The sequence below is a fragment of the Eulemur rufifrons genome, chromosome 2 (genome assembly GCF_041146395.1).
Source record: "Eulemur rufifrons isolate Redbay chromosome 2, OSU_ERuf_1, whole genome shotgun sequence".
In the NCBI taxonomy this organism is placed as follows: domain Eukaryota; kingdom Metazoa; phylum Chordata; class Mammalia; order Primates; family Lemuridae; genus Eulemur; species Eulemur rufifrons.
Window position 1 is genome coordinate 32,125,316 of NC_090984.1, and position 22,040 is coordinate 32,147,355.

At 37.6% G+C, this 22,040-nt stretch overlaps 1 protein-coding gene across 2 annotated transcripts; it reads right to left on the reverse strand.

Moving 5' to 3' along the window:
- Nucleotides 1–1,791: 1,791 nt before the first annotated feature.
- LACTB (lactamase beta) lies at nucleotides 1,792–20,425 on the reverse strand. Of its 2 annotated transcripts, XM_069459218.1 has the most exons (6): nucleotides 20,035–20,425; nucleotides 19,543–19,609; nucleotides 17,013–17,203; nucleotides 16,371–16,707; nucleotides 14,701–14,866; nucleotides 1,792–2,569 (listed from the first exon to the last, which is right to left on the reverse strand). In XM_069459218.1, the coding sequence occupies exons 1-6, from the start codon at nucleotides 20,386–20,388 to the stop codon at nucleotides 2,044–2,046; spliced, it is 1,641 nt and encodes a 546-aa protein (XP_069315319.1). In that variant the 5' UTR covers nucleotides 20,389–20,425; the 3' UTR covers nucleotides 1,792–2,043. The 2 variants fall into 2 exon arrangements, with proteins under 2 accessions (XP_069315319.1, XP_069315323.1); XM_069459222.1 differs by lacking the exon at nucleotides 1,792–2,569 and having other exon boundaries at nucleotides 14,755–14,862.
- Nucleotides 20,426–22,040: the final 1,615 nt, after the last annotated feature.

The window sequence follows — 22,040 nt, forward strand, 5'->3', positions numbered from 1 at the left end:
GGATTCTTGTTTTGTAGCGGCAGAAAGTTTAGCAACACTGTCACCTGCAATAACTTAGGAAGTAGAAAATGTACATAATAAACTGGGTAATCTTGCTGAGGGGATTTCCCAACACACTGTTGAATGTGCCACCTGGATTCTTCTTGATGGTTATACTAACATGCATGAGAGAGATAAGCTAAAGGAAGGATTATTAAACAAAAAGAATGGATAATTGATGGTTTTAAAAAATTCCTGACTCTCCAGATGGCAAATAATGCTAAAATTAAGAAATGGTTCAAAGCAAAGATAAAGGCTAGGGCACTTCCAGGAAAACATGGTCTAAAGATGACATTGAGGGTGTGGCTATAAAATCCTTTCTTAAGTCTTCTAATAGAACCAAGATGGTGCCTCACAGAATTATTTAAACAATAGAGTATATTATTAATAGATTATTGGCTTAAGTATTTTCTACAATTGTCTCAGCAGTTAGAGAGCTGCTTATTTTAAGAGATTTTTGGGTGTGGCTTTTGTTTATGGCATAAATTCCAATAAGATTCACAGGATACCCGTAACATTAAAAAAAATTATATTGGCAGAAACACTGCTAACCTAGACTGAAAGGACAGAGACAGTACAAAGAGGCCTTTGGATCTTGGACCCCCAAACTTCTACAAGCAGAAAAAAGGCTGAGAAAAGCCACTCAGCTGGAAACATGGTTTCCTTTCATGAAAAAAGAATCTCAGAGGGTAGAACCAAGAGCCCAGAGAACATAGCCCGGAGACAAGAATTATTTCCAAGCATTGAGTACTAATCAAGGAGCTGACAACCTATGTCTGATTGAATTTCAGATTTGCCACGGACTCCTGTATGTCACCCATTTCTCCACTTTTTGAACAGGAGGGTATAATAGCAATTATCTTATATCTGTTGTGTCATTGTATGTTGCACATGTGAGGGCAAATAACTTGTCCAAAGTTCATAGATCTTAAGGTCAAGAGGAACTGTACTTGAGTTACTGTATTTAAGGAACTAACCCCAAGGAGCCTCATTCACTTTTGGACCTGATTTAGATGCTAAGATACTGAGCTTTGAGCTGATGCTATAATGGGATGAAACTTCAGGAGACTTGGGAGGAGGTAAGTATATTTTTGTATGTGAAAAGGACATAAATCATTGGGGACCAGAGGTCAGACTGTGATAGCTAACTTCTAAGTTGACCCCCAATGATTCCCCACATCCTGATGATATTCACAATCTATGTAATCCCTCCAATCTTGGTCAGGTCCCATGTGACCCACAGAACATGGCAGATGTGATAGTATGTGACTTGAGTCTAGCTTATAACAGAGTGACTTTGGCCTGGCTCTGTCTTCCTCTCTCTCATCACTTGCTTTGGGGAAAGCCAACTGCCGTAACATTAAGATACTCAAACAGCCCCATAGAGAAGTCTATGTGGTGACAAACTGAGGCCTCTTGCCACCCACCAGCCAGAGGACTGACTTGACACCAGTCATGCCAGTAAACATCTGGGAAGCATTTCCTCCAGCCTCAGGGAATCATTTAGATGACTATAACACCTTGTCTGCAACCTCATTAGAGACTGCGCCAGACCCACCCAGCTATATTACTTCTGAATTCCTGAGCCTCAGAAACCGTGAGATGATAAATGTTTGTTCTTTTAAGATGCAATAGATCACTAACATACCATTTCTCATAGTCTTGATTCTGCTGTCATATTAAAAGGATAATATTTGGAGGCTCCTGTTGAATGAGATTTTTCTCTATATTACACATTCAGAAAGTACATATTTTTATCAGAATACTTTATTTCAAGAGTTAACACTTTTTGCAAAAAGTAAAAACAACATGGATACTTCCCTGAGTATAAAGAATTAATTCTACAATAAAAGACAGTTATAAAATTAAGCAATTAGAGGTACATAATTCTCTGCATTCAATTATCCCCTATTACAAATTTGTTCTTAAAAATCTCATGTATTTTGAAACTTTAATGTTTCAAAAAGCCAAAATAGCTCATTTTGCACCTGTGATGTTAAGGTATCAGTCTGATCTGTCTTTATCAAATTCAAGGGCGATTTTTAAAGCAGTGCTATTGAGACCAACAGATTGCATGTTACATATGATAGAAACAATTACTCCTCTTGGAGGAACCTTGTTATTTACAGCCTCTGTATCCAGTTCTTCAGGAAGGACCAGCAGGACACTACTGGCACCCACTGCACCTCCAGTATGTGACACATAATGCCGTTGCTTCCTACAAGAACCGTATGTTTGCTTCTTTTCCACAACACCCCATGCCATTGCATATTTACCCTCTTTATCCCAAGACATCTCTGTGTTAGGGACTGGTGTCCAAATCATAACCATGGTTTCTGGTTTGAGGTATCCAGGTAAAAGATTTGCATTTGAGTCCTTAAACAGCCCAACTTGGTAACCATACAGCATTGCATTCCCAAATTTCAGAAGGTCACCCACTGTAGACAGAAATCCACCACCAGCCCATTTATAGGAGTTATCCACGTAAGGTGTGTTGACAAGACGTCTCTTTTTATTGTAAACATAAAATCTAAAATGAAATAAGAATGGGAATTAAAATTTTCATAGTCCATTTTTGACTTTACACATGATGATAGGAAAATGTGTGTATGAGACAGATTGTATTTCAATGTAGTGATCATACATTCTCAGAAACTATCAATTAAAGACTAATTTTCAGTATGATTCAGATCCTAATGACACACAGATAACTGAGTAAGGTAGCTTGCCCCTGCTGAGTGTCCTAAACTTTTAATATTGGCAAAATGCATTAATATTATACATATTTGCCCTATGTGTATGGAAAAATACCTATCATTTCATAGATATGCCTAGTCTTTGGGTTTAATGTTGAAACATGTGCCACAAGTGAATTTTATAACCCAAAGTGTGCACATTGGGATGTTTAGGAATAAAGTTAATGTTTATAAGAAGACTAGATTTCTTAGATGACAATACCATATAAGTATCATGTATAATGATGTGATGTAGTATTTTCTTGGTGTAGAAAAAGAGGCTGAAGTTAGCAAACCTCAGTTTGAATACCAACTCTCACCCTTACTAGCTATGCTTATTTTATTTGATTAAAAAACACACACAGAGGCTTGGTAGCTCATGCCTATAATCCCAGCACTTTTGGAGGCTGAGGCAGGAGGATTGTTTGATCCCAGGAGCTTGAAGCTGCAGTGAGCTATGATGATGCCACTGTACTTCAGCCTGGGCAACAGAGAAAGATACCCCCTCAAAATAAATAAATAATAAACAAACAAACATAAATAGTTTTTACCATGTTCCAGGCACCAACTATGTAAATATGAAATAATTTATTCTTATAACAATGTTAGGAGGTAGGCAGTATTATAAACCCCTATTTTACAGATGAGGAAACTGAGGCACAGAGTATATACAACTTGTCCAAGGAAACACAGCTTGTAAATGGCAGAGTTGGATTTAAACCCAGGCAATCTGGCATCCCTATTCTATACTGCCTCTCTGCTTCAGCATCCAAATTTGTAAAATGGGATAAAAATGCCTACTTTGCAGAGTTAGGAATATACATATAAAGCACTTTTCATATTTCTGGAGGTACTTAAATGATAATTACAATATTATTTGTTCATGCATTCAACAATTTTTGATGGAGCACTTACTATGTGCCAGGTACTGTTTTGTTTATTTTTATTTTTAGAGATAGAGTCTTGCTCTGTCACCCAGGCTGGAGTGCCATGGGCATGATCATAGCTCACTGCAACTTCAAACTCCTGGACTCAAGCGATCCTCCCACTTCAGCCTCCTGAGTCGCTGGGACGACAGGTGGGCACCACCATGCCCAGCTAATTTTTAAATTTTTTATGGAGATGGGGGTCTTGATATGTTGCCCAGGCTGGACCAGGTGCTGTTTTGATGCTAGGATAAAGTGTTTTAAAAAGAGAGAGAGAGAGAGAGAAAGAGAGAGAGAAAGTGCCTTACCGCATGAGGTTTCTATTTTAGTCAGAAGAGTTAATGAAATTAAATCACAAAATAATTAAACAAGTGAAACTTAACTCATGAGGATCCTTTCTCTCAAGATTCATAATAAAGTGGTGCTCTTAGGTTTTCAGTTTGCTGACTGCCTCACCTATAATGGTCATTTTACCTTGGTTATTCATAAGCACTGTCACGCCTGAATCTCACCATCACATTAAACTGCTTTCTCTCGAAATCTCAGGCTCAGAAATTTCTTCCTATGACAATGACTTCTAATCTTTCTAGCTCTCCAACTGAACCTGCTCTCTGCCCTCACTGTCACCTCCATCTGTTTTCCTTGCTTCTTCCCTATTTTCTCGGGTCTTTTAGTTCCTACTGATTTTATCTGCTCTTTCTCTTCTAGCCTGAACTGTACACCATCAGCCATCTCAACTGTTTCAGCTGCGGTCTCATTAGCACCTTTGGGTTCCTCACTCTTCTGACCTCACACTACACCAATCCACCAACCCTGAACAAATCTAGGTACCTTTTTCCTGGGTTCCTTATCTGTAGAAATCCATATAACAAAGAGTGTAAGTGAATGACATCACTTCACACTCTCGCTGTGAGTCTTTACTGCTGTTATTAAATCCTTTCATTCTTCTCCTGGTTATTCCTAGGACATTCTTCATAATAGCTACTCCCAACCCCTTCCCCTCTCAATCCTCTACCTCAGTTAGGCCCAGGGAGCAGATAATCGTATCCTTTGTTTCACTGAGAAGACTGAGGCCATCCAAAGTGAGCTATAAATTCACATCTTTATCTCAAAATGTATTTACATCATCATACACTTTCTTTTCTCCACTTAAGAAATTTTCCTATTTTAACAAATCATTCCACTACTTGCATCTTTGATTGCCTTGTTTTCCTTCTAAAACCTTGTTCTACCAGCTATACTTCCTAGATTATTTTCTCTCTTAAAGTCCATTCTCCACTCAGAAGCCAGAGATTATGTCTCCCCATTCTCCCATCCATTTGAAACTCTACAATGGTTACCACTGCAAGGGGAATAAAAGCCACAGTTCTTACTAAGGCCTATAGCATAATCAGTGGTCCTCACCGAAGTAGTGTCAACTCCCTAAGGGAATTTTTTGGAGGCGTTTTTAGTTATCACAATTATTAGAGGGCTGTTACTGATATTTAGCGGATATGGGCCCAAGGGTCCTAAATGTCTAAATGTCCTGTGATATATGGCAGAGTCCCACACAATGATGCATTCTCCCATATCCTGCAAGACCTTTAACTATTCCAACAGATATTCATGTAAGAAAAAAATCTGTTTATAAATAGCTGAGCTAGAACCCTCTCTGTATTATAAAGACAAACACTTTTTGCACATTTTTACTCTACCATGAATTTTTCTTGAAATGTAACCACCGTGAAAATAAAAGAAAGACTGCACTTTATTTTGCTCAAAACGTTACCCAGAGTTGGCCACCAAGGGCATGAGTTGAAACACCAATAAATCCACGTGTATCAGTTTGCATTTACACATTTACAATGCATTTATATATTAAGTTACATCTGACTTTATGTCTTATAATGTTGTCATGAGTAAACTTAAACATAATGCAATATCTATTATTTATTAAAAAGTACATTCCTTTTTCTTCTTTATACCGAGTGTAGAATACCAAGTGTAGGTTATATTAGCTGACTTTTATTTCAGGATATTAAAGAAGGCATTATGACATATTTGTTAAATTAAGGGGCAGTGGGTCTACACCATTGAGACTCTCTGTCCAGTATGATTTAGCTCCTGCTCACATCTTTGATCTCATCACTTGCAACACCTTGTTTTTTTCATACCAGACTTATTTCTGTATTTGCAAGAAGGCAAGCTAGCTTTCTTCATCATTCATGTCTTTGCTCAACTGGCATGGCCTAAAATAATGTATTTTAAATACATTCCCCCATACCCTCCCCCTTTTTCTTTCTATTCCATCACTGTTTTATTTTCTTCATATCAATATCTGAAATTCTTATTTATTTGTTTACATGTTAGTCTGTCTCTTCCCATAGAATGTAAGTTTTGGAAGGGCAAGAACCCTATCTTCCTGTTCACTGATGACTTCTCTACCTAAAACTGTATCTGCCGTACAGTCAGTGCTCATTAAACATGTTAAATAAATGAAAACATCTGTTGGCTAACCATTTAATGAAGACACCTTGCACAGCATTGGAGAGACAAGTAAAATCATACACTGTGGCTGCTCTCCAGGGGCTAATGGTATTGTTGGATAATATTTAAATTTCAAAGCACCACATGAATCATCTAGGAATTTTGTTAGAATGCAGATTCTGGCCAGGCATGGTGGCTCATGCCTATAATCCCAATACTTTGGGAGGCTGAAGCAAGAGGACTGCCTGAGGCCAAGAGTTCAAGACCAGCCTGGGCAACATAGCAAGACCCCACCTCTATAAAAAGTGAAAAATAAAAAACCAGTGAGGCACAGTGGCATGCACCTATAATCCCAGCTACTCAGGAGGCAGCAAGAGGATTACTTGAGTCCAGGATTTCAAGGCCGCAGGGAGCTGTGATAACACCACTGTACTCTAGACTGGGTGACAGAGCAAGCTTCTGTCTCTTAAAAAAAAAAAAAAAAAAAAATGCAGATTCTGCTTCAGCAGGTCTAGAGAGGGGCCCAAAATTCTGCTCCCAGGTGATGTCCTGGACTACACTTTGAGTAACAGGCTGTAGAATTACCAGCAAGACGGATGTGAGGAATCCTGAGCATCAGTGAGAGTGAGCATTGCTGAAATGGCAGCTCACTGGGGAGCAAAGTAGTTTAGTTTGGCTGAAGCAGAGAGCTTGAGAGGATAAGTGGCAAGAAGTAATGCTGGAGGAGTAGACATGAGACAGGGGACAGATCACAAAAGACCTTCTGTGCCATGATAAGAACGTTGAATCTTTCACCTTAGTTTTACAAATGTTTAAATTTCCTCCAAGGGGGGGAAAAATACCCTTGCTACATATAGCTTCCAGCTACCAGTCTTTCTCTTCATTTACTGCTGAACTACATGAAATAGTTCATACCTGCTGTTTCCATGTACTCAGTCTCTCCATTCACTCCTCAACCCCTTAAAATCTGGCTTGTGTTCCCCATCACTACTAAGCAGCTCCCTTGTGGGTTACCAAGGATCTTCTAATTTCCCTTTTATAGTCCCACTGATTTATCCCCCGTAGCACTGTTAACCAGTACTTCCTGGCTCTCCTCTCAGGCCATTCTTCTCTTTGAGCTCTCTCTTCTACTTCTCAATCCTGTGATTCCCTGTACCCCTCCAACAGTAAGTGGTTCCAGTTATACCAGCTCTTCTCTTCTACAGAGATAACTACAAATCTGCATCTGTACCACAACCCCTGCTCCATATGTACAATTGGATTTTCTGCTAACATTATTAATTCTCAAATTTGGTTTGTGAGAAGGACAGAAATGATGTTTATCAGAACAACTTGTGGGCCTTCTCCTTTCCAAATTCATAATTTTGGAAGAGCTGTGGGCACATATAGTTTGAAAAATAACTCCTTTTTCAAGATTCTTGTATGTCCCCTAAAAGCCCAAGACAAAATATTGGGTGAAGTAAGGTTGGCAGTTAGGAAAGGGGCAGCCACAGGTTTGTAGTCTAAATATTAAAAAAAAAAAAAAGGGTGGGCTTAGTGGCTCACACCTGTAATCCTAGCACTCTGGGAGACTGAAGCAGGAAGATCACTTGAGCTCAGGAGTTTGAGAACAGCCTGAGCAAAAGCAAGATCCAGTCTCTACTAAAAATAGAAAAATTAGCTGGGTACAGTAGTATGCACCTTTGGTCCCAGCTACTCCGGAGATTGAGGCAGAAGGATCGCTTGAGCCCAGGAGCTGGAGGTTGCAGTGAGCTATAATGACATCACTGCACTCTAGCCCAGTGATAAGAGTGAGACTCTGCCTCAAATAAAAAAAAAAAAAAAAAAAAAAAAAAAAGGCCAGGCACAGTGCTTCATGCTGGTAACTCCAACACTTTGGGAGGCCAAGCCAGGAGGATTGCTTGAGGCCAGGGGTTGCCTGGGCAACATAGGAAGACCCCATCCTTACTTGAAAAAAAATTAGTTAGTGGCAGGCGTCTGTAGTCCTACTTATTCAGGAGGCTGAGGTGGGAGGATTGCTTGAGCCCAGGAGTTTGAGGCTGCAGTGAGCTATGATTGCACCATGGCACTCCTGCCTGGGAAAGAGAGCAAGAACTTTTATTTTTTTATTTTTTTTAAAGTCTACAGGGGATCTTAGTATGCTCTTTTGAGAATCAACAACTCAATATGTGATTTTCTCATGTCTCAAAATGAACATGTCTAAAACTAATCTCTTCTCGTCATATTTCTTCTTTTTATTAAAACCTTATTATAAAACCTTTGATGACTCTCTTACCCTCAACTTTTACATTCAGTAAGATGCTAAAACCTATTTGTTCAATCTCTGCTTGGTGTCTTACCCTTCTCCCTTCTGTTCCTATCACCACTCCCATATTTTAAGCCCGTATTACTTTCTGCCTTAACTCTGATTATACTTATAATTCCAGCCACTCAAGTAAAATCAAATCTAAAATAAGTCATATAATAGAAACACATTTTCTCACTGAGAAATATATTTCTTAAAGTGAACTCCAAGCTCATAAACCAGAAATACCAATATTTTTGACTAATAATCAGCTTTGCATAACTTTCTCTTAACAGTAAGGCATTTCAAACCCCTTGTAGTAAGATTGGAAACCAGAACTCCTCAATCATTCCTCCTTTAAATATAAAAATATTTGAGTGCTAGACTTTAGAATTCTAAACTTTAAGGAGGCAAATTCTAGATTTTAATCTCTTGATTTCTTTTCACAGCAAACAAATTAGTAGCTTTTCATGAAAATAATTTTGTTCAGCAGAATGATAAACTTTACTATTTCAAATACTCAGGAAATTTCTGCTTAAAAGAATGGAATATAGGCCGGGCGGGGTGGCTCACGCCTGTGATCCTAGCACTCTAGGAGGCCGAGGTGGGTGGATCGTTTGAGCTCAGGAGTTCAAGATCAGCCTGAGCAAGAGCGAGATCCCGTCTCTACTAAAAATAGAAAGAAATTAGCTGAACAACTAAAAATATATAGAAAAAATTAGCCGGGCATGATGGCACACGCCGGTAATCCCAGCTACTTGGGAGGCGGAGGCAGAAGGATTGCTTGAGCCCAGGAGTTTGAGGTTGCTATGTGCTAGGCTGATGCCATGGCACTCTAGCCTGGGCAACAGAGTGAGAGTCTGTCTCAAAAAAAAAAAAAAAAAAAAAAGAATGGAATACAAACACAAGTTCTTGAGTAAGTTACAGGGACATCTTGTTAACTAAATAGCTGAAGGAATGATGCCAGATGATAAACAGCTTTAAGAATCTCCAGATGCTGCACAAGAACATTATATAACCACAGAAATCTACATCTACAAACTTAGAAATGTAAAATACTTTTATTTTTAAAATGCTTCTTAAATACTTTTATAAATAATTATCACTTTGTATTTTATTGCTATGAGAAGTTTAAAAACATTTTAAAACATATATTATAAAAAACCAGTCCCACTTTAACATTTAGCATTAACATTTGGATTGAACTACTAGTAGAGTGTCTGTCATCTAAAGTGGTCCCCAACCCCCAGGCCTCAAGGCCACCCCACCTCCCCACCCCCATCCTGGAAGGATTGTCTTCCATGAAGCCAGTCTCTGGTGTCAAAAAGGTTGGAGACTGCTGATCTAAAGGCATAAAAAGGAGCTTGATAAGGAACAATTCTTTATTATGGAACATACTCTAGAAAATAAATAGAAGGTAAAGGCCATATCTACACTGTCATAAACAGGAAACTTCAGAAAACATTCATTTTATTTGGTTTTGGTCCCATTCAATTATAAAATTAGAGATTTTTGTTGCAAACATTGTGCCAAACACATGGAAAATGTGACCAAGGTCTAGTAATAAGTTAAGGCATTGACTAAGGATTTCCCCCCATCAACAAACTGAGTGTCTTTCAGTGGCAGGCACGTTCAGGCCACTCCCCTGTGGGTGTTAGCTTAAAGAGTTAGAGAGTTTATTTGCTATACAGAATCAATATAGTTATTTGCCTATACAAAATCAATCATTCCTATTCTTCCATTTAACAAAACCCTGATTTTATTCAGGTCAACCATGTACCCAGCTAAAAACTAAAATTCCCTTGCCTCCCGTACAGTTAAGTGTGTCCTTGTGGCTAAAATTCTAACCAAAGAAACTTAAGTAGTATTGTGAGGTAGGATTCTGGGCAAATACTTTAAACAAGTGACAGACATAGGATGGCACTATTTCAAACACACACATACACACACAGAGAAATGATAAAGAAGATAAATATTTACTCTTGGGAATAACCCTAAAAAATCTTAGTCAAGATATTATAAACAGATTTATGATTACACCCAAGAAATCAATAGACTAAAAGACAAAGCTGGAAACATTTTATTTACTGTAAAATGGTACCATAAAGCAATTGAATAGAAACATATGCATTTATTAAGTTTTGCTTTAAGGTTTTTTTGTACATATCCTTGAAAAGATTCCTTTTACTCCCTGAATTCCTCCCAAAAGCTAGTGCCTTTAAACCCCTTTAAACTAATTATTAACAAAAAAGAATCAGAGTTGAGTTTTAGAGGCCCAAATAGATACTGTATCAAATAAAATGAAGACAAAGAAAATGGACAGAATATTTTCCTAGGTAACAATATTTCCTTCTTCTTTTAGTGCCCTGTTTTATTTCAGCAGCCCATTTAATCTAACTGAAATGAATCAACTACCCCTTTAGAACCATTGGGTACTACTAAAAGTTTATTTTTTATTTCATTTTATTTTTGAGTCAGAGTCTCACTCTTTTGCCCAGGCTAGAGTGCCATGGCGTCAGCCTAGCTCACAGCAACCTCAAACTCCTGGGCTCAAGCAATCCTCCTGTCTCAGCCTCCCAAGTAGCTGGGACTACAGGCATGCGCCACCATGCCCGACTAATTTTTCTATATATATTTTTAGCTGTCCATATAATTTCTTTTTATTTTTAGTAGAGGCAGGGTCTCACTCTTGCTCAGGCTGATCTCGAACTCCTGAGCTCAAAAAATCCTCCCGCCTCGGCCTCCCAGAGTGCTGAATTACAGGCGTGAGCCACTGTACCCGGCCACTACTAAAAGTTTAAAACACAAAAAACAACAAAAAATCACCAAAACCCAAATCCCAGAGCTGATAGAGACCCTTAACACTAGAAATGGAAATCCACTGTCTTTTTTCAAAGAATGGGAAATAAAATGAAATTAACTCACCCTCATATATGCCATATTTTGATTTTAGTGCAAGTCACAAATTAGTCATTCAACAAGAAAACAGCAAATGATAGCTGATCTGCAGTCTATACATTCATAGAGCCTTAATTTCCAGTTTCGAAAAGAGGCTCAATGAGTACACATGATGTACTTCTTCCCCTTACATATAGATCTAGACATTCATTTTCAAATGCGTAGATCTAAATCAAAATACGGTCAGGCATCTATGCCACCTTTACTAGAGAATCTTTTACTAGAGAACCTCTGGTATTTGTCATTTTTTCTTATGCTTTCCAGCACAATATAATGTTAGACCTAAAAATAATAAACAAAGATCTGAAGTGGTTTAGAACCACATGCCATTTAAAAAATTAACCTAATTTCTTTTGGGTCCCCAAAATCTCTGTTAGGCCATAGACTTATTTGTAATGCATATTTAACTCTTTTAAATAAGCTGGTAAATTTAAAACAATAATTTAACTAAATACAACAGAAGATTGAATAAAACTAATGTGGGGATAGGAACATAAAGCTAAAAAAATCTACCCCCTCCAAAGCCACCATTTCATCAATTTCTTTAGAAAGACAAGCTTATAAACTCCTGACTCATTTCCTAACATTTGACATAACTGCCCTTTCATAAGTATTCTCTTTTGTTCTTTCTGAATTAGTTTTTTTTTAAAAGTTACCAAGAATTTGCTTTTCAAATACTTTTCCCTCTAATAATGAAATGCCAAATTGCTTTAAAAGGTAAAATAACTCTTTACTGCATTTATTAACACTGTTCAACTTAATTTTTTCTTTTTCATTTTCTGGAGTCTCAAAATTTTCTCTATAAAATAAGCTCAAATTTTGAAAATCTAATGAAATAATTAAAAAATTTGAATATTTCCATGTGTGCTTTTGAAGTAGCCCAGTTCAAAGCATCCTTATGTATTTGGTTTACAATATTTTAATCCTGTTTCATCTCAACTGAACATTGACATTTTTTAGCACTTTCATATAGTTGTGCTTGAATTATTTTAGATTATATAAATCAGTAGCTAAAACTCTAATTATAGAAAATCCCTCCATAACACAAAGCAAAAACTAAATTTAAAATTTTTTAAAGGCTAAAAAGCTGACTAAGCTCTTTTCTATTATAGTGGTAAATGAGTCAAATATGAAATTGTCTAAAATCATAGCATTTTTCTCTCCTAAGGATAAAAAAAAAAAATCCAGTTAATTTATCAAAGTGTTCTGAAGCCTCTCCATAAATTATATTAAAATCTCCTTAAGCAATTTGCTTGAATACCCAATACAAATGTTTGAATACCCAATACAAATGGGTTTGTTTGAATACCCAATGCAAATGTATATAAGTAACTTTAACTTGACATCTTAAATTTAAAAGTTGTAAAAGATAACTGAGAGAAACTATGGCTTAAATGTTTTAAATCTTAATCCTTATAATTTAAAAGTGCCTAAAGATGTCTAAGTATAAAGTAGTCCTTTAAACTCAGATATTTTTTAAATGTTCAATTAGTTTAGTTAGATAGCACTTAGTATTTTTATAATATACCAAAAATCTTAATTACCCTTACTAATGGGTCTACATAATTTAAATCAGAAGAACATTTTGATATTCACTATTAACACACAAAATCAAACATAAAATTATTTTATTAAAAATATATACATATAGGTAAGCAACCTAATAACAAATTGTTTTAATATCTATCTATGCTTAATTTTTATTTTTAGGAGAAGGGGACTTACTCTGTTGCTAAGAGCTGGAGCGTTGGAGTGCCATGGCATGATCATAGCTCACTGCAGCCTTGAAATCCTGGGCTCAAGCAATCCTCCTGCCTCAGATTCCAGAGCAGCTAGGACTACAGGCATGCGCCACCAAGCCCAGATAATTTTAAAAATTTTATGTAGGGGTGGGTCTCAGTATGTTGCCCAGGCTGGTCTCAAACTCCTGGCCTCAAGCGATCCTCCCACCTTGGCCTCCCAGAGTGCTACAATTAAAGGCATGAGCCACTGTACCCCATCTGCTTAATATTTTAAAAGCATGATATTAAATAATGATAGTGACAGATTATAACTCATTAACTAAAATAAGAATCCATGAGTGCATACTGGTATGAATAAATGCATAAATAAATAAAGGAGAAGAAAAAGCACTTTCTTATAATAGAATGCCAACTAACAAATATAGAATGAAGTGTGGAACTAGAAAATCACCATTTGGCAACTATCACTGTAATAACTGATTCAGTCATGAATCATCAATGGATGCTAAAAGTAGTAGAAAGTTTGACGAGAAAGAGGATTTTTACATTGTCTCAAAGTATCTCCCCAAAATATAGTTGTTAATAAAAAGAGAAAACCAGTAACTTTACAGAGGAAAAACCTGACAGGCACGCTCAAAAAGAGATTAAAATACTATCACCAATAATAGGACAAACTGATATCATGTGACTGAGACATGACAACTAAATGCAATATGGGATCCTGGATCAAAAAAATTTTTTTCTTTTCCTCTGCTATAAAAGGACATTATTGGAACAATTAACAAAATTTGAAGAAGGTCTATAGATTTGATAAACGCATTGTATTGTTAATTTCCTGAATGTCCTTGTTTTTAGAAAATAAAAATTTAAGTACTTACAGGTAAAGGGGACCATGTCTACAATTTATTTACAAATGGTTCAGAAGAAAATAACATACGCATAGATAATGCAAATGTAATAAAATAACATTAGGGAAATCTAGGTTAAGAGTATATGTGAATTCTTAGTATTCCTCAACTTTTCTGTAAGTATGAAATTCTTTCTTTTAAAAAAAAAAATTAAAAAAATTTTTTCTTCTGAGACAGGATTTGCTATGTTGCCCAGGCTGGTCTCCAATTCCTGGCCTCAAGTGATCCTCCTACCTCAGCCTCCCAAGTAGGTGGGATTTCAGGCATGAGCCACCTCACCCAGCTAAATATTAAATAAATATTAAAACAATTAAAAGACAATAAAACATAAACAAAGCATTAGCTAAAACATAAGAAAGTGAATGATTAAAGAGCAAATTACAGATGCCCATGATAAGTGCAAGTTTGGTTTAATTATTCATGTGCTTGAATTATTACTGCTGTCTTTCATTGAAGGTCTTGAGGAACTTTACAAACGTGTTTTATTTCCTTCAATTTATAGATAAAAAAATAAACATGTAGGAAAGCTCTCTTAATGTGGCAAGTTGATTTTGGAATGGAGACAAGGAAAAGTTGACTTTTAATTGAAAACACAGAGTTAAGATGAGATACAGCTGCACACACCAAAAGGTATTTGTTTACCTTGCTCTATTGTAAATCACTGGCTCATTTTCTTCCTGCACAGTTGTCAGCATATCCAAGTCATGGAATATTTTCTGCATATAGTCCAAATATTTATATCCTGAAGCTCTTTCTACTATGGCTGCCAGTAGGGTATAGCCAAAAGTTGAATACAAAAACTGACTACCTTGAGACATCATTGTAAGGGGAAAAAAAAAGAAAATGCTTGATTATTATTCAAAAATATGTAAAGTATTTTTCCCACTGAAAATTGGCATATCTTTAAAACTGCAATATTTTACTTCAGCATTTAGAAAAAGATTATGGATGATATATCAACAAATTTAGTTAACTTTACAAAGGCCCGGCTTATTCCATGTCCTTAACACAAGAATAAAATGATGATTAATATATCTAAAATTTCACATGACTCTGCTCCTTTCTCTGATAATGAAATAAGCAAATAAATCCTAACTCAAAACAAAATAAAACAAAAATCCTTCAAACTGACAACAAAACAGGAAGGGGAAGAAATCCAAATTTGGGTAGACGTTTTTTATATACTTTCTACCCATTGTTTAAGGCATAAATAGGTACACAGTTCTTATTTTAATAAAATATATGTAGACCTAAAAAACCCTTGTTTAAAATACACATTTAAATGTGAATACATATTTCTATATATTGTTTCAAATATATCTCTATATCATTTTAGATTCTGAAAACTTAAAATTATATGATCTGTACTAAAAATGGATAAGAACTTTATTTATTTATTTATTATGAAGGAGGGAGTAAGGAGGGGAGTTCAGTTTCCTTTTTTTTTTTTTTTTTTGAGACAGTCTTACTCTGTTGCCCCAGGTAGAGTGCAGTGGCGTCACTGTAGCTCACTGCAACCTCAAACTCCTGGGCTCAAGCAATCCTCCTGCCTCAGCCTCCCGAGTAACTGAGACTACAGGTGCATGCCATGATGTCCAGCTAATTTTTCTATTTTTAGTAGAGATGAGATCTCACTCTTGCTCAGGCTGATCTTGAACTCCTGAACTCAAACAATCCGCCCATCTCAAGAACTTTATTTTTTAAAACAAAATGTATAATTATATTCTTTGCTCCTATTAGTTACATCTATATAATATCTATTCTGAGTAAAAACAATTCTTAAAATGAAAATGGAATAACAATACATACACCTATGGTAAATTTAAAGAACTTAAAGTGGTTTCAATATGCACCATATTCAAATATACAAAAATGAAGATAATTATTTTCATAGATCAGCTTTTGGGGAAATAAAGTTGATGATTACTCATTTCTTTAAGAAATGAAGACACAAAATAAGTTGAGCAATTTAAATTCTAACTAAATTCTAAAAATATTAGCACCACTTTATCGTGTCCACTTTGGTCAAAGTTTTATTTGGAGAACTATTATTCTAACATTTCTCCGTAATTTTCCATGCATATCTTGATACTGAGAATCCTTTAAATGATTCGGTAGCCTAAATTTAAACAACTATCTCCCTGGATGCTAGGCTTTGTTAGGAACTACAGACAAAAGGGCAAGCACTGCACTGGCCCACACCACAATCATCAACCTCACTGAATGTGCTGCAAGATGGCATCATTTTGTATTTCCTGAAAATTAACACTTCAATAATGACAATTTTGTTAAGAGAAGGAATTAACACTCACCAGGTTTAAAGAACAAAGGATCGTTTTTAAATAATCTTAGGGATTCAATTGAATTTTCAAATTTTTCTTTCAAGTATAATTCGCCTTGTTCAAAATCATTTTTTTTCTTGCCAGGTTTTGAGTTCCGCCATTTGGCTTCATTATCCTGCTCTGTCTTAGCTTTAGCAAAGTCATTCTTTTCGTTACTTTTGCCTTCTTTTTCTTGGTCAGATGCCACCGTCCCTTTCATCATCTTCAAGGCTTTATAAGCTTTCTCTTCTTTCACCTTTTTCATGTCCTTTTCATAATGACGAATTCCACTTAAATGGGAAATGAGTAATCTTGTTGTGACAGAAACCTAATTGTAAAAACATGAAAATTCAATTATAATATTAAACTGTATAATAAAAAGTTAGTAGCTTTGGAATAATGCCTCAGTAATATTTTCCATTTTGGACTGCTGCTGGGAAAATGTCATGTACAAATCCTTAGTCTCAAATTTCAGAAAAATATCTATCCAATTATCATTTGGACTAAAAAGCCCCTAAATCTGTTAATTACAACTAAACACAAACCAAAGAATCCTATGAAACATCTTAAATATAAATTCCAGCATAAACCATTTAACATGCCATTAGGAAAACAAGGTGTGAGTTTCACTACCTTTTCACCTTCATATTCCTTTTCCGGGAATTCAGGAACATAATGTTGTACTGGAATATCAAGATCCAGTTTCCCTGCCTCCCATAATTTGGCAAGAGCAACCATGGTGAGGCTTTTGCTGATGCTGGCAATTCTCATAACTGTCTCTGGCGTACAAGGTACGCGGTTCTCAACATCAGCATAACCTAAACCTTTGGGGAAGAAAAAAAAAAGCAAAACATCACTATTAATGGGCTTCATGGTCAAACAGTCTTCAAAAACTGAAATACTACTATCGTAAAACATCCTGTGCATTTATGTTCCACTTTTATAAGTTACTTAAAACTGGATGTGTAAGGGATGAGAGTCTTAGCAACATTGATACCAGTAAGCCTAGCAATTTAACCTTATTACTAAAATAACATTGTATCCTGTGTGCAATAGTAATTTTCCATCTGATTCAGATACTAATTTTTCTTAGCTTACCTAAACAATTTAATTATTCCACATTTTAAATAAATTACTCTACATTCTTAAAGAAAATATCATGTCCTTCAGATTATATTTATCCTTGATTTTTGAGTGAGTTTCCACTGAATTCCTTAGATAGCCACACTATAAAAATAAATGTGAAAAGATGTCCTGCAAACTCTATGTAGCTAATTATCAATTTAATTTGGCTGGCAAACCAGAAGGAAAACTATGTTCTACTAATTTAATGTTCCTTCTAGAAAAAATTTTAAGTTTGCTTTCCATCTTCTACACAGGCTAACAGTATGGAACTCTAACTAAAAAATATAAAGAACTGAGGCCAGGTGTGGTAGCTCACACCTATAATCCCAGCACTTTGGGAGGCTGAGGCGGGAGGATAGCTTGAGGCCAAGAGTTTGAGATCAGCCTGAGCAACATATCGAGACCCCATCTCTACAAAAAAATAGAAAAATTAGCTGGGTGTGGTGGTATGCACCTGTAGTCCCAGCTACTTGGGAGGCTAAGGCAAGAGGATCACTTGAATTCAGGAGTTTGAGGTTGCAGTGAGCTATAATGATGCCACTGCATTCTAGCCCAGGCAACAGACCAAGACCCTGTCTCCTAAGAATAAAAAATTTATATACATATATATACAATTTATATGTATATATAATTTTTTTATATGTATAAATTCTTTGTATAAAAATTCTTTATGTATATATAAAGAACTGAGATTTGAAACGGAGCACAATGACTGTTTTTAACTGTAAATGTATACTGTGCTGAAAAATATTTTCACAAAAATAAAGCTCTCACCCATTAAATCATAAATTTATATAATTTTTTATTATAAGAGTTTTATAAATTAGGTATATTGACTAGATTATACTTATACTTTGAGGAAGAATTATTTTTCTTTAAATTCAAAACCCTACTGCTCTCATCAACTTCTCCTTAAAGTTTTACTTTCTTTAAATGATGTCTGAAACATAAGTTCCTAAAAGTAAGATTACTAAAAGCCTGGGATGACCAATTGGACCAATTTGTGTGCAATTTGTGCAATGAATAAATTATAAAATAATGCTTTGATAAAGTATCATAAAATGAATAGAAATCTCTTTCCCAAAGCTTCTAGCCATGTGTTTGAAAAAATAGTAGACACCTCTGCCTAGTAAAAACAGTAATAGACTGTAAACTCATTAAGGACAAGGAATAGTGAATATCCCCATTACTTAATACAATGCCTTTTACAGAATAGGGGACTTAATAAATTGTTAACTGAATTTTTAAAAAATTAGCTGGGCATGGTGTCGGGGGCCTGTGGTTCCCAGCTACTTGGGAGAGTGAGGTGGGAGGATCACTTGAGCCCAGGAGTTTGAGGTTGCTGTGAGCTATGATGACATCACTGCACTCTAACCCAGGCAATAGATTGAGACCCTGTCTCAAAAAAAAAAAAAAAAAAAAAGAAGGAAAGAAAGAAATTCTGGTGTTTTATCTATCCATAGGGGTTCTCTACAAATACGCAGTTAATGGATTGTTACTGTAATCCCCTCTTATCCATATCTGTGGTTTAGTTTGCCTGAGTATATTAAATGGAAAAGTCCAGAAATAAAAAAATTCATGTTTTAAATTGTACGCCATTTGGAGTATTGTTGTAATTGTTCTATTTTATTATTAGTTATTGCTGATAATCTCTTACTGTGCCCAATTTATAAATTAAAATTTATCATAAAAACACAGTATACACAGGACTAATTACCATTATCAATTTCATGCATCTACTGAGCGACTTGGAACCCAAGGATACACTGTAACAACTTTCAGACCAATAAATCCAGTCCTAAGAGAAAAGTAAGGGTAGAACCAAGCCATCTTTAAGACTCCAATTTATTAGTCACATTTTAAGTCTTGCTGTGATAAAAATCTTATTCTTCCATTAGATATGCTTTCTCTGAAATACATATCACTTTATGTAAATGGAATAGCATTTCACGGGATTCACTCCAACCAGTAAAACATCTATATTTTATTCACCAATTGGCACAAAACAAGCCACTAAATAACACTTTTCTGGGCCCACCTTCTGACCAGACTTCTTTTCCATCTACAGAAACTCCAACCACTATGCCCGGTGCGCCCACCTCATCCTAAGATCGAAGGGGAAAAGAATGGACAGTTCAAAGACAGGCTGAAAAACCCCAGCGCTCTCACGAGGGCCTTCCCCCGGCCCCGCCCCCTAAATACAGGCCCGCCCCGCCCCCTCTGCCTGGCCCCGCCCCCTCCGCTCAGGCCTTGCCCTGCTGCTAACGGCGAGGGGTGTGCCCAGTCCGCACACTGAGGGGTAGGGACGGTCCCCAGGCTGGCGGTGACCTCCGCCCCAACTTGGGCAACCCCCAAGAGCTCTGACCACTGCCAGGCGGTAGGGAAAGGGGAAGTCTTTCTCGGAAGCCGATCGCCGGCACCCCACGCCCAGGGTGGGGTCCGCTCAGCCCCGGGAGATGACCACAGAGGGGTCCCGTTCCGGGGCGAGGGGTCCCCGGCCGCCTACGCCCCCCCTTCCCAGTCGCCGCACCTTGATCCTGTGCAGCAGGTCGCGGCTGCTCTCGATGGCTCTGGCGAAACACCTGGAGGGAGGCGGCGCGGGGCTCTGCGGAGACCACGGGGCGAGGGACTGCTCCTGCGGCTCGGCCTGAGGCGACGCCTCGGGGTCGGGGGCAGCGGGAGGCTGCGCAGGGGTCGCGCCCCTCAGCCCTCCCGCCAGCTTCACCCCAAGAGCCAGTCCCAGCCCCAGCCCGAGGCCTCCGACCCAGCCGTGGCCAAGCGGCGGCAGCCCGGCGCGCTGGTGGGCCCTGCGTCGCCCGCAACCCCAAGGCTGGGCCCTGGGGGTCGCAGCCCGGACCGTCACGGCTGACAGGAGCCGGTGCATGGCGTCTCTGGAGAGCCGGCGCCTCGCAACTAGCGCAGGCCGGGCTGGCAGCGGCGCTGGAGGGAGAGGAGGGGCAAGCAGGGAAGGGAAGGGGGCGGGGACCGCCGTCAGACCCTAGCAGTCGACGCCCGACGGCCGGAGCGCCGATCGCATCGAGCCCTTCCTCTTCCCCTTTCTTCTCTTTGCCTTGTCTTTTTCTTGTTTTTTTTTTTTTCTTTCTCCTCTTCCGTTTTTATTTTTTGTCTCCCTCAGATCAAGTGTCACCTCTTCCGAGGAGCCTTCCTGGTTCTCGTCCACACCATCTTGTCCCCACAGTGTGCACACTTTCTTAACGACACAACACTTTGTGTCATTGAACTTGTCAGATTCCTTAGCAGACTGACTTTGAAGAGCCCAGACTTTTAGTTTTGGATCTTCAACTTCTGGAACAGCGCCTGGCACATAGCAGACGCTTAGCAGACATCTCCTTTTCTGTCAAAACGCTCTTTTCATTCCCTTCCCATCTCCCTTCATGTCTCATTTCAGCTCCTTCCATGTCCCTAAAGCTCTTTTAAAATCTATTACCTCTGGAGTTCTAGCGCCATACCACATCAAACATATGAAGTTATATCCAGACCCTATACTATATTTTTATGCTTTAAAAAGAAAAGTGTTTTTTTAAGTTTGCACTTGAAAAATTTTAATCCAAAAGTAACCCGTGTAATTTACAATAAGCTATGAGTTTCTGTATCTGTCAATGATCAGATTCTTGTGTAATAAGAAACCTAATCTCAAATTGGTACAAAATGTAAAACATGTATAAAATTTTAATTCAACATGTAATGAAGTTGATATGTTAATTTTGAAGATACCTAATTAAACATGTATCCATTCCAATTTTGCAATTTTCTTTTATATTTTGGGATATATATATGATTTTTGAAAGCTGTGAGCCTTAGACCTTAGAAATTAGGACAATATACCCCATATGTAAAATGACCCTGTCTTTCTTTGCAGGTAGAATAGATAGTTCACAGACTTGAATTGACAAGCCTTATTAAAGAAAAGCTGTAAACATTTTGAGGTAATAGTTATTTAATTGGAGGAAAAGGCAATGATGGTAACCACTCCTAGTGAGAAGATGCTGGAGCTAAATAATTTTAAGCTGCTGGGGCTACTCACAAAGCCCAAGACCCCAAGATAATAGTATGGTAGGATCCAGAGGGTTTGGCACTGAAACTCACAGAGCCATGTGTTTTGCCCCGTAGAGGGCAAAACCCAATATCCTGGTGGACTTCCAGTTTAGAAGCAGATACAGAGAGGCCACCTGAAGTTTGGTTTCTGTGATGGTAACAGAGAATAAATCTTCTCCATGTAAGCTAAGTGCCTAGGAGGCAACCTGACCAAGCAGCCTGAAGACATGCTGGTAATATCTTTACTGTCACTTTGAGGCAGGAGCTCAGAGCCCCAACATTTGAGCTGGCTTTGGCCTGGGAGCCACAGAGACCAGACAGAAGAAAAGTAAACCACTAGACATGGAGAGGAATAGAAAGACAGAAAGAAAGAGAGAGAGGAAAGGGAAGAAGGAAACTTTCCACTAAAAATAAACCTACAAACTAAATTTTCAAAACATATGAAAAAAAGTTCTCTAAGGAAGACTACAAAATCAACAA

Bases quoted from the DNA above. Each gene is read 5' to 3' on its own strand.
- LACTB (XM_069459218.1), bottom strand. From the start codon at position 20,388: ATGCACCGGCTCCTGTCAGCCGTGACGGTCCGGGCTGCGACCCCCAGG. The intron at 14,867-16,370 runs GTGAGTGTTAAT...TGATGTCTCAAG, and splicing joins TCCTTTGTTCTTTAAACCTG to GTAGTCAGTTTTTGTATTCA. The intron at 2,570-14,700 runs GTAAACAAATAC...ATTTCATTTTAG, and splicing joins GTGATTTACAATAGAGCAAG to ATTTTATGTTTACAATAAAA.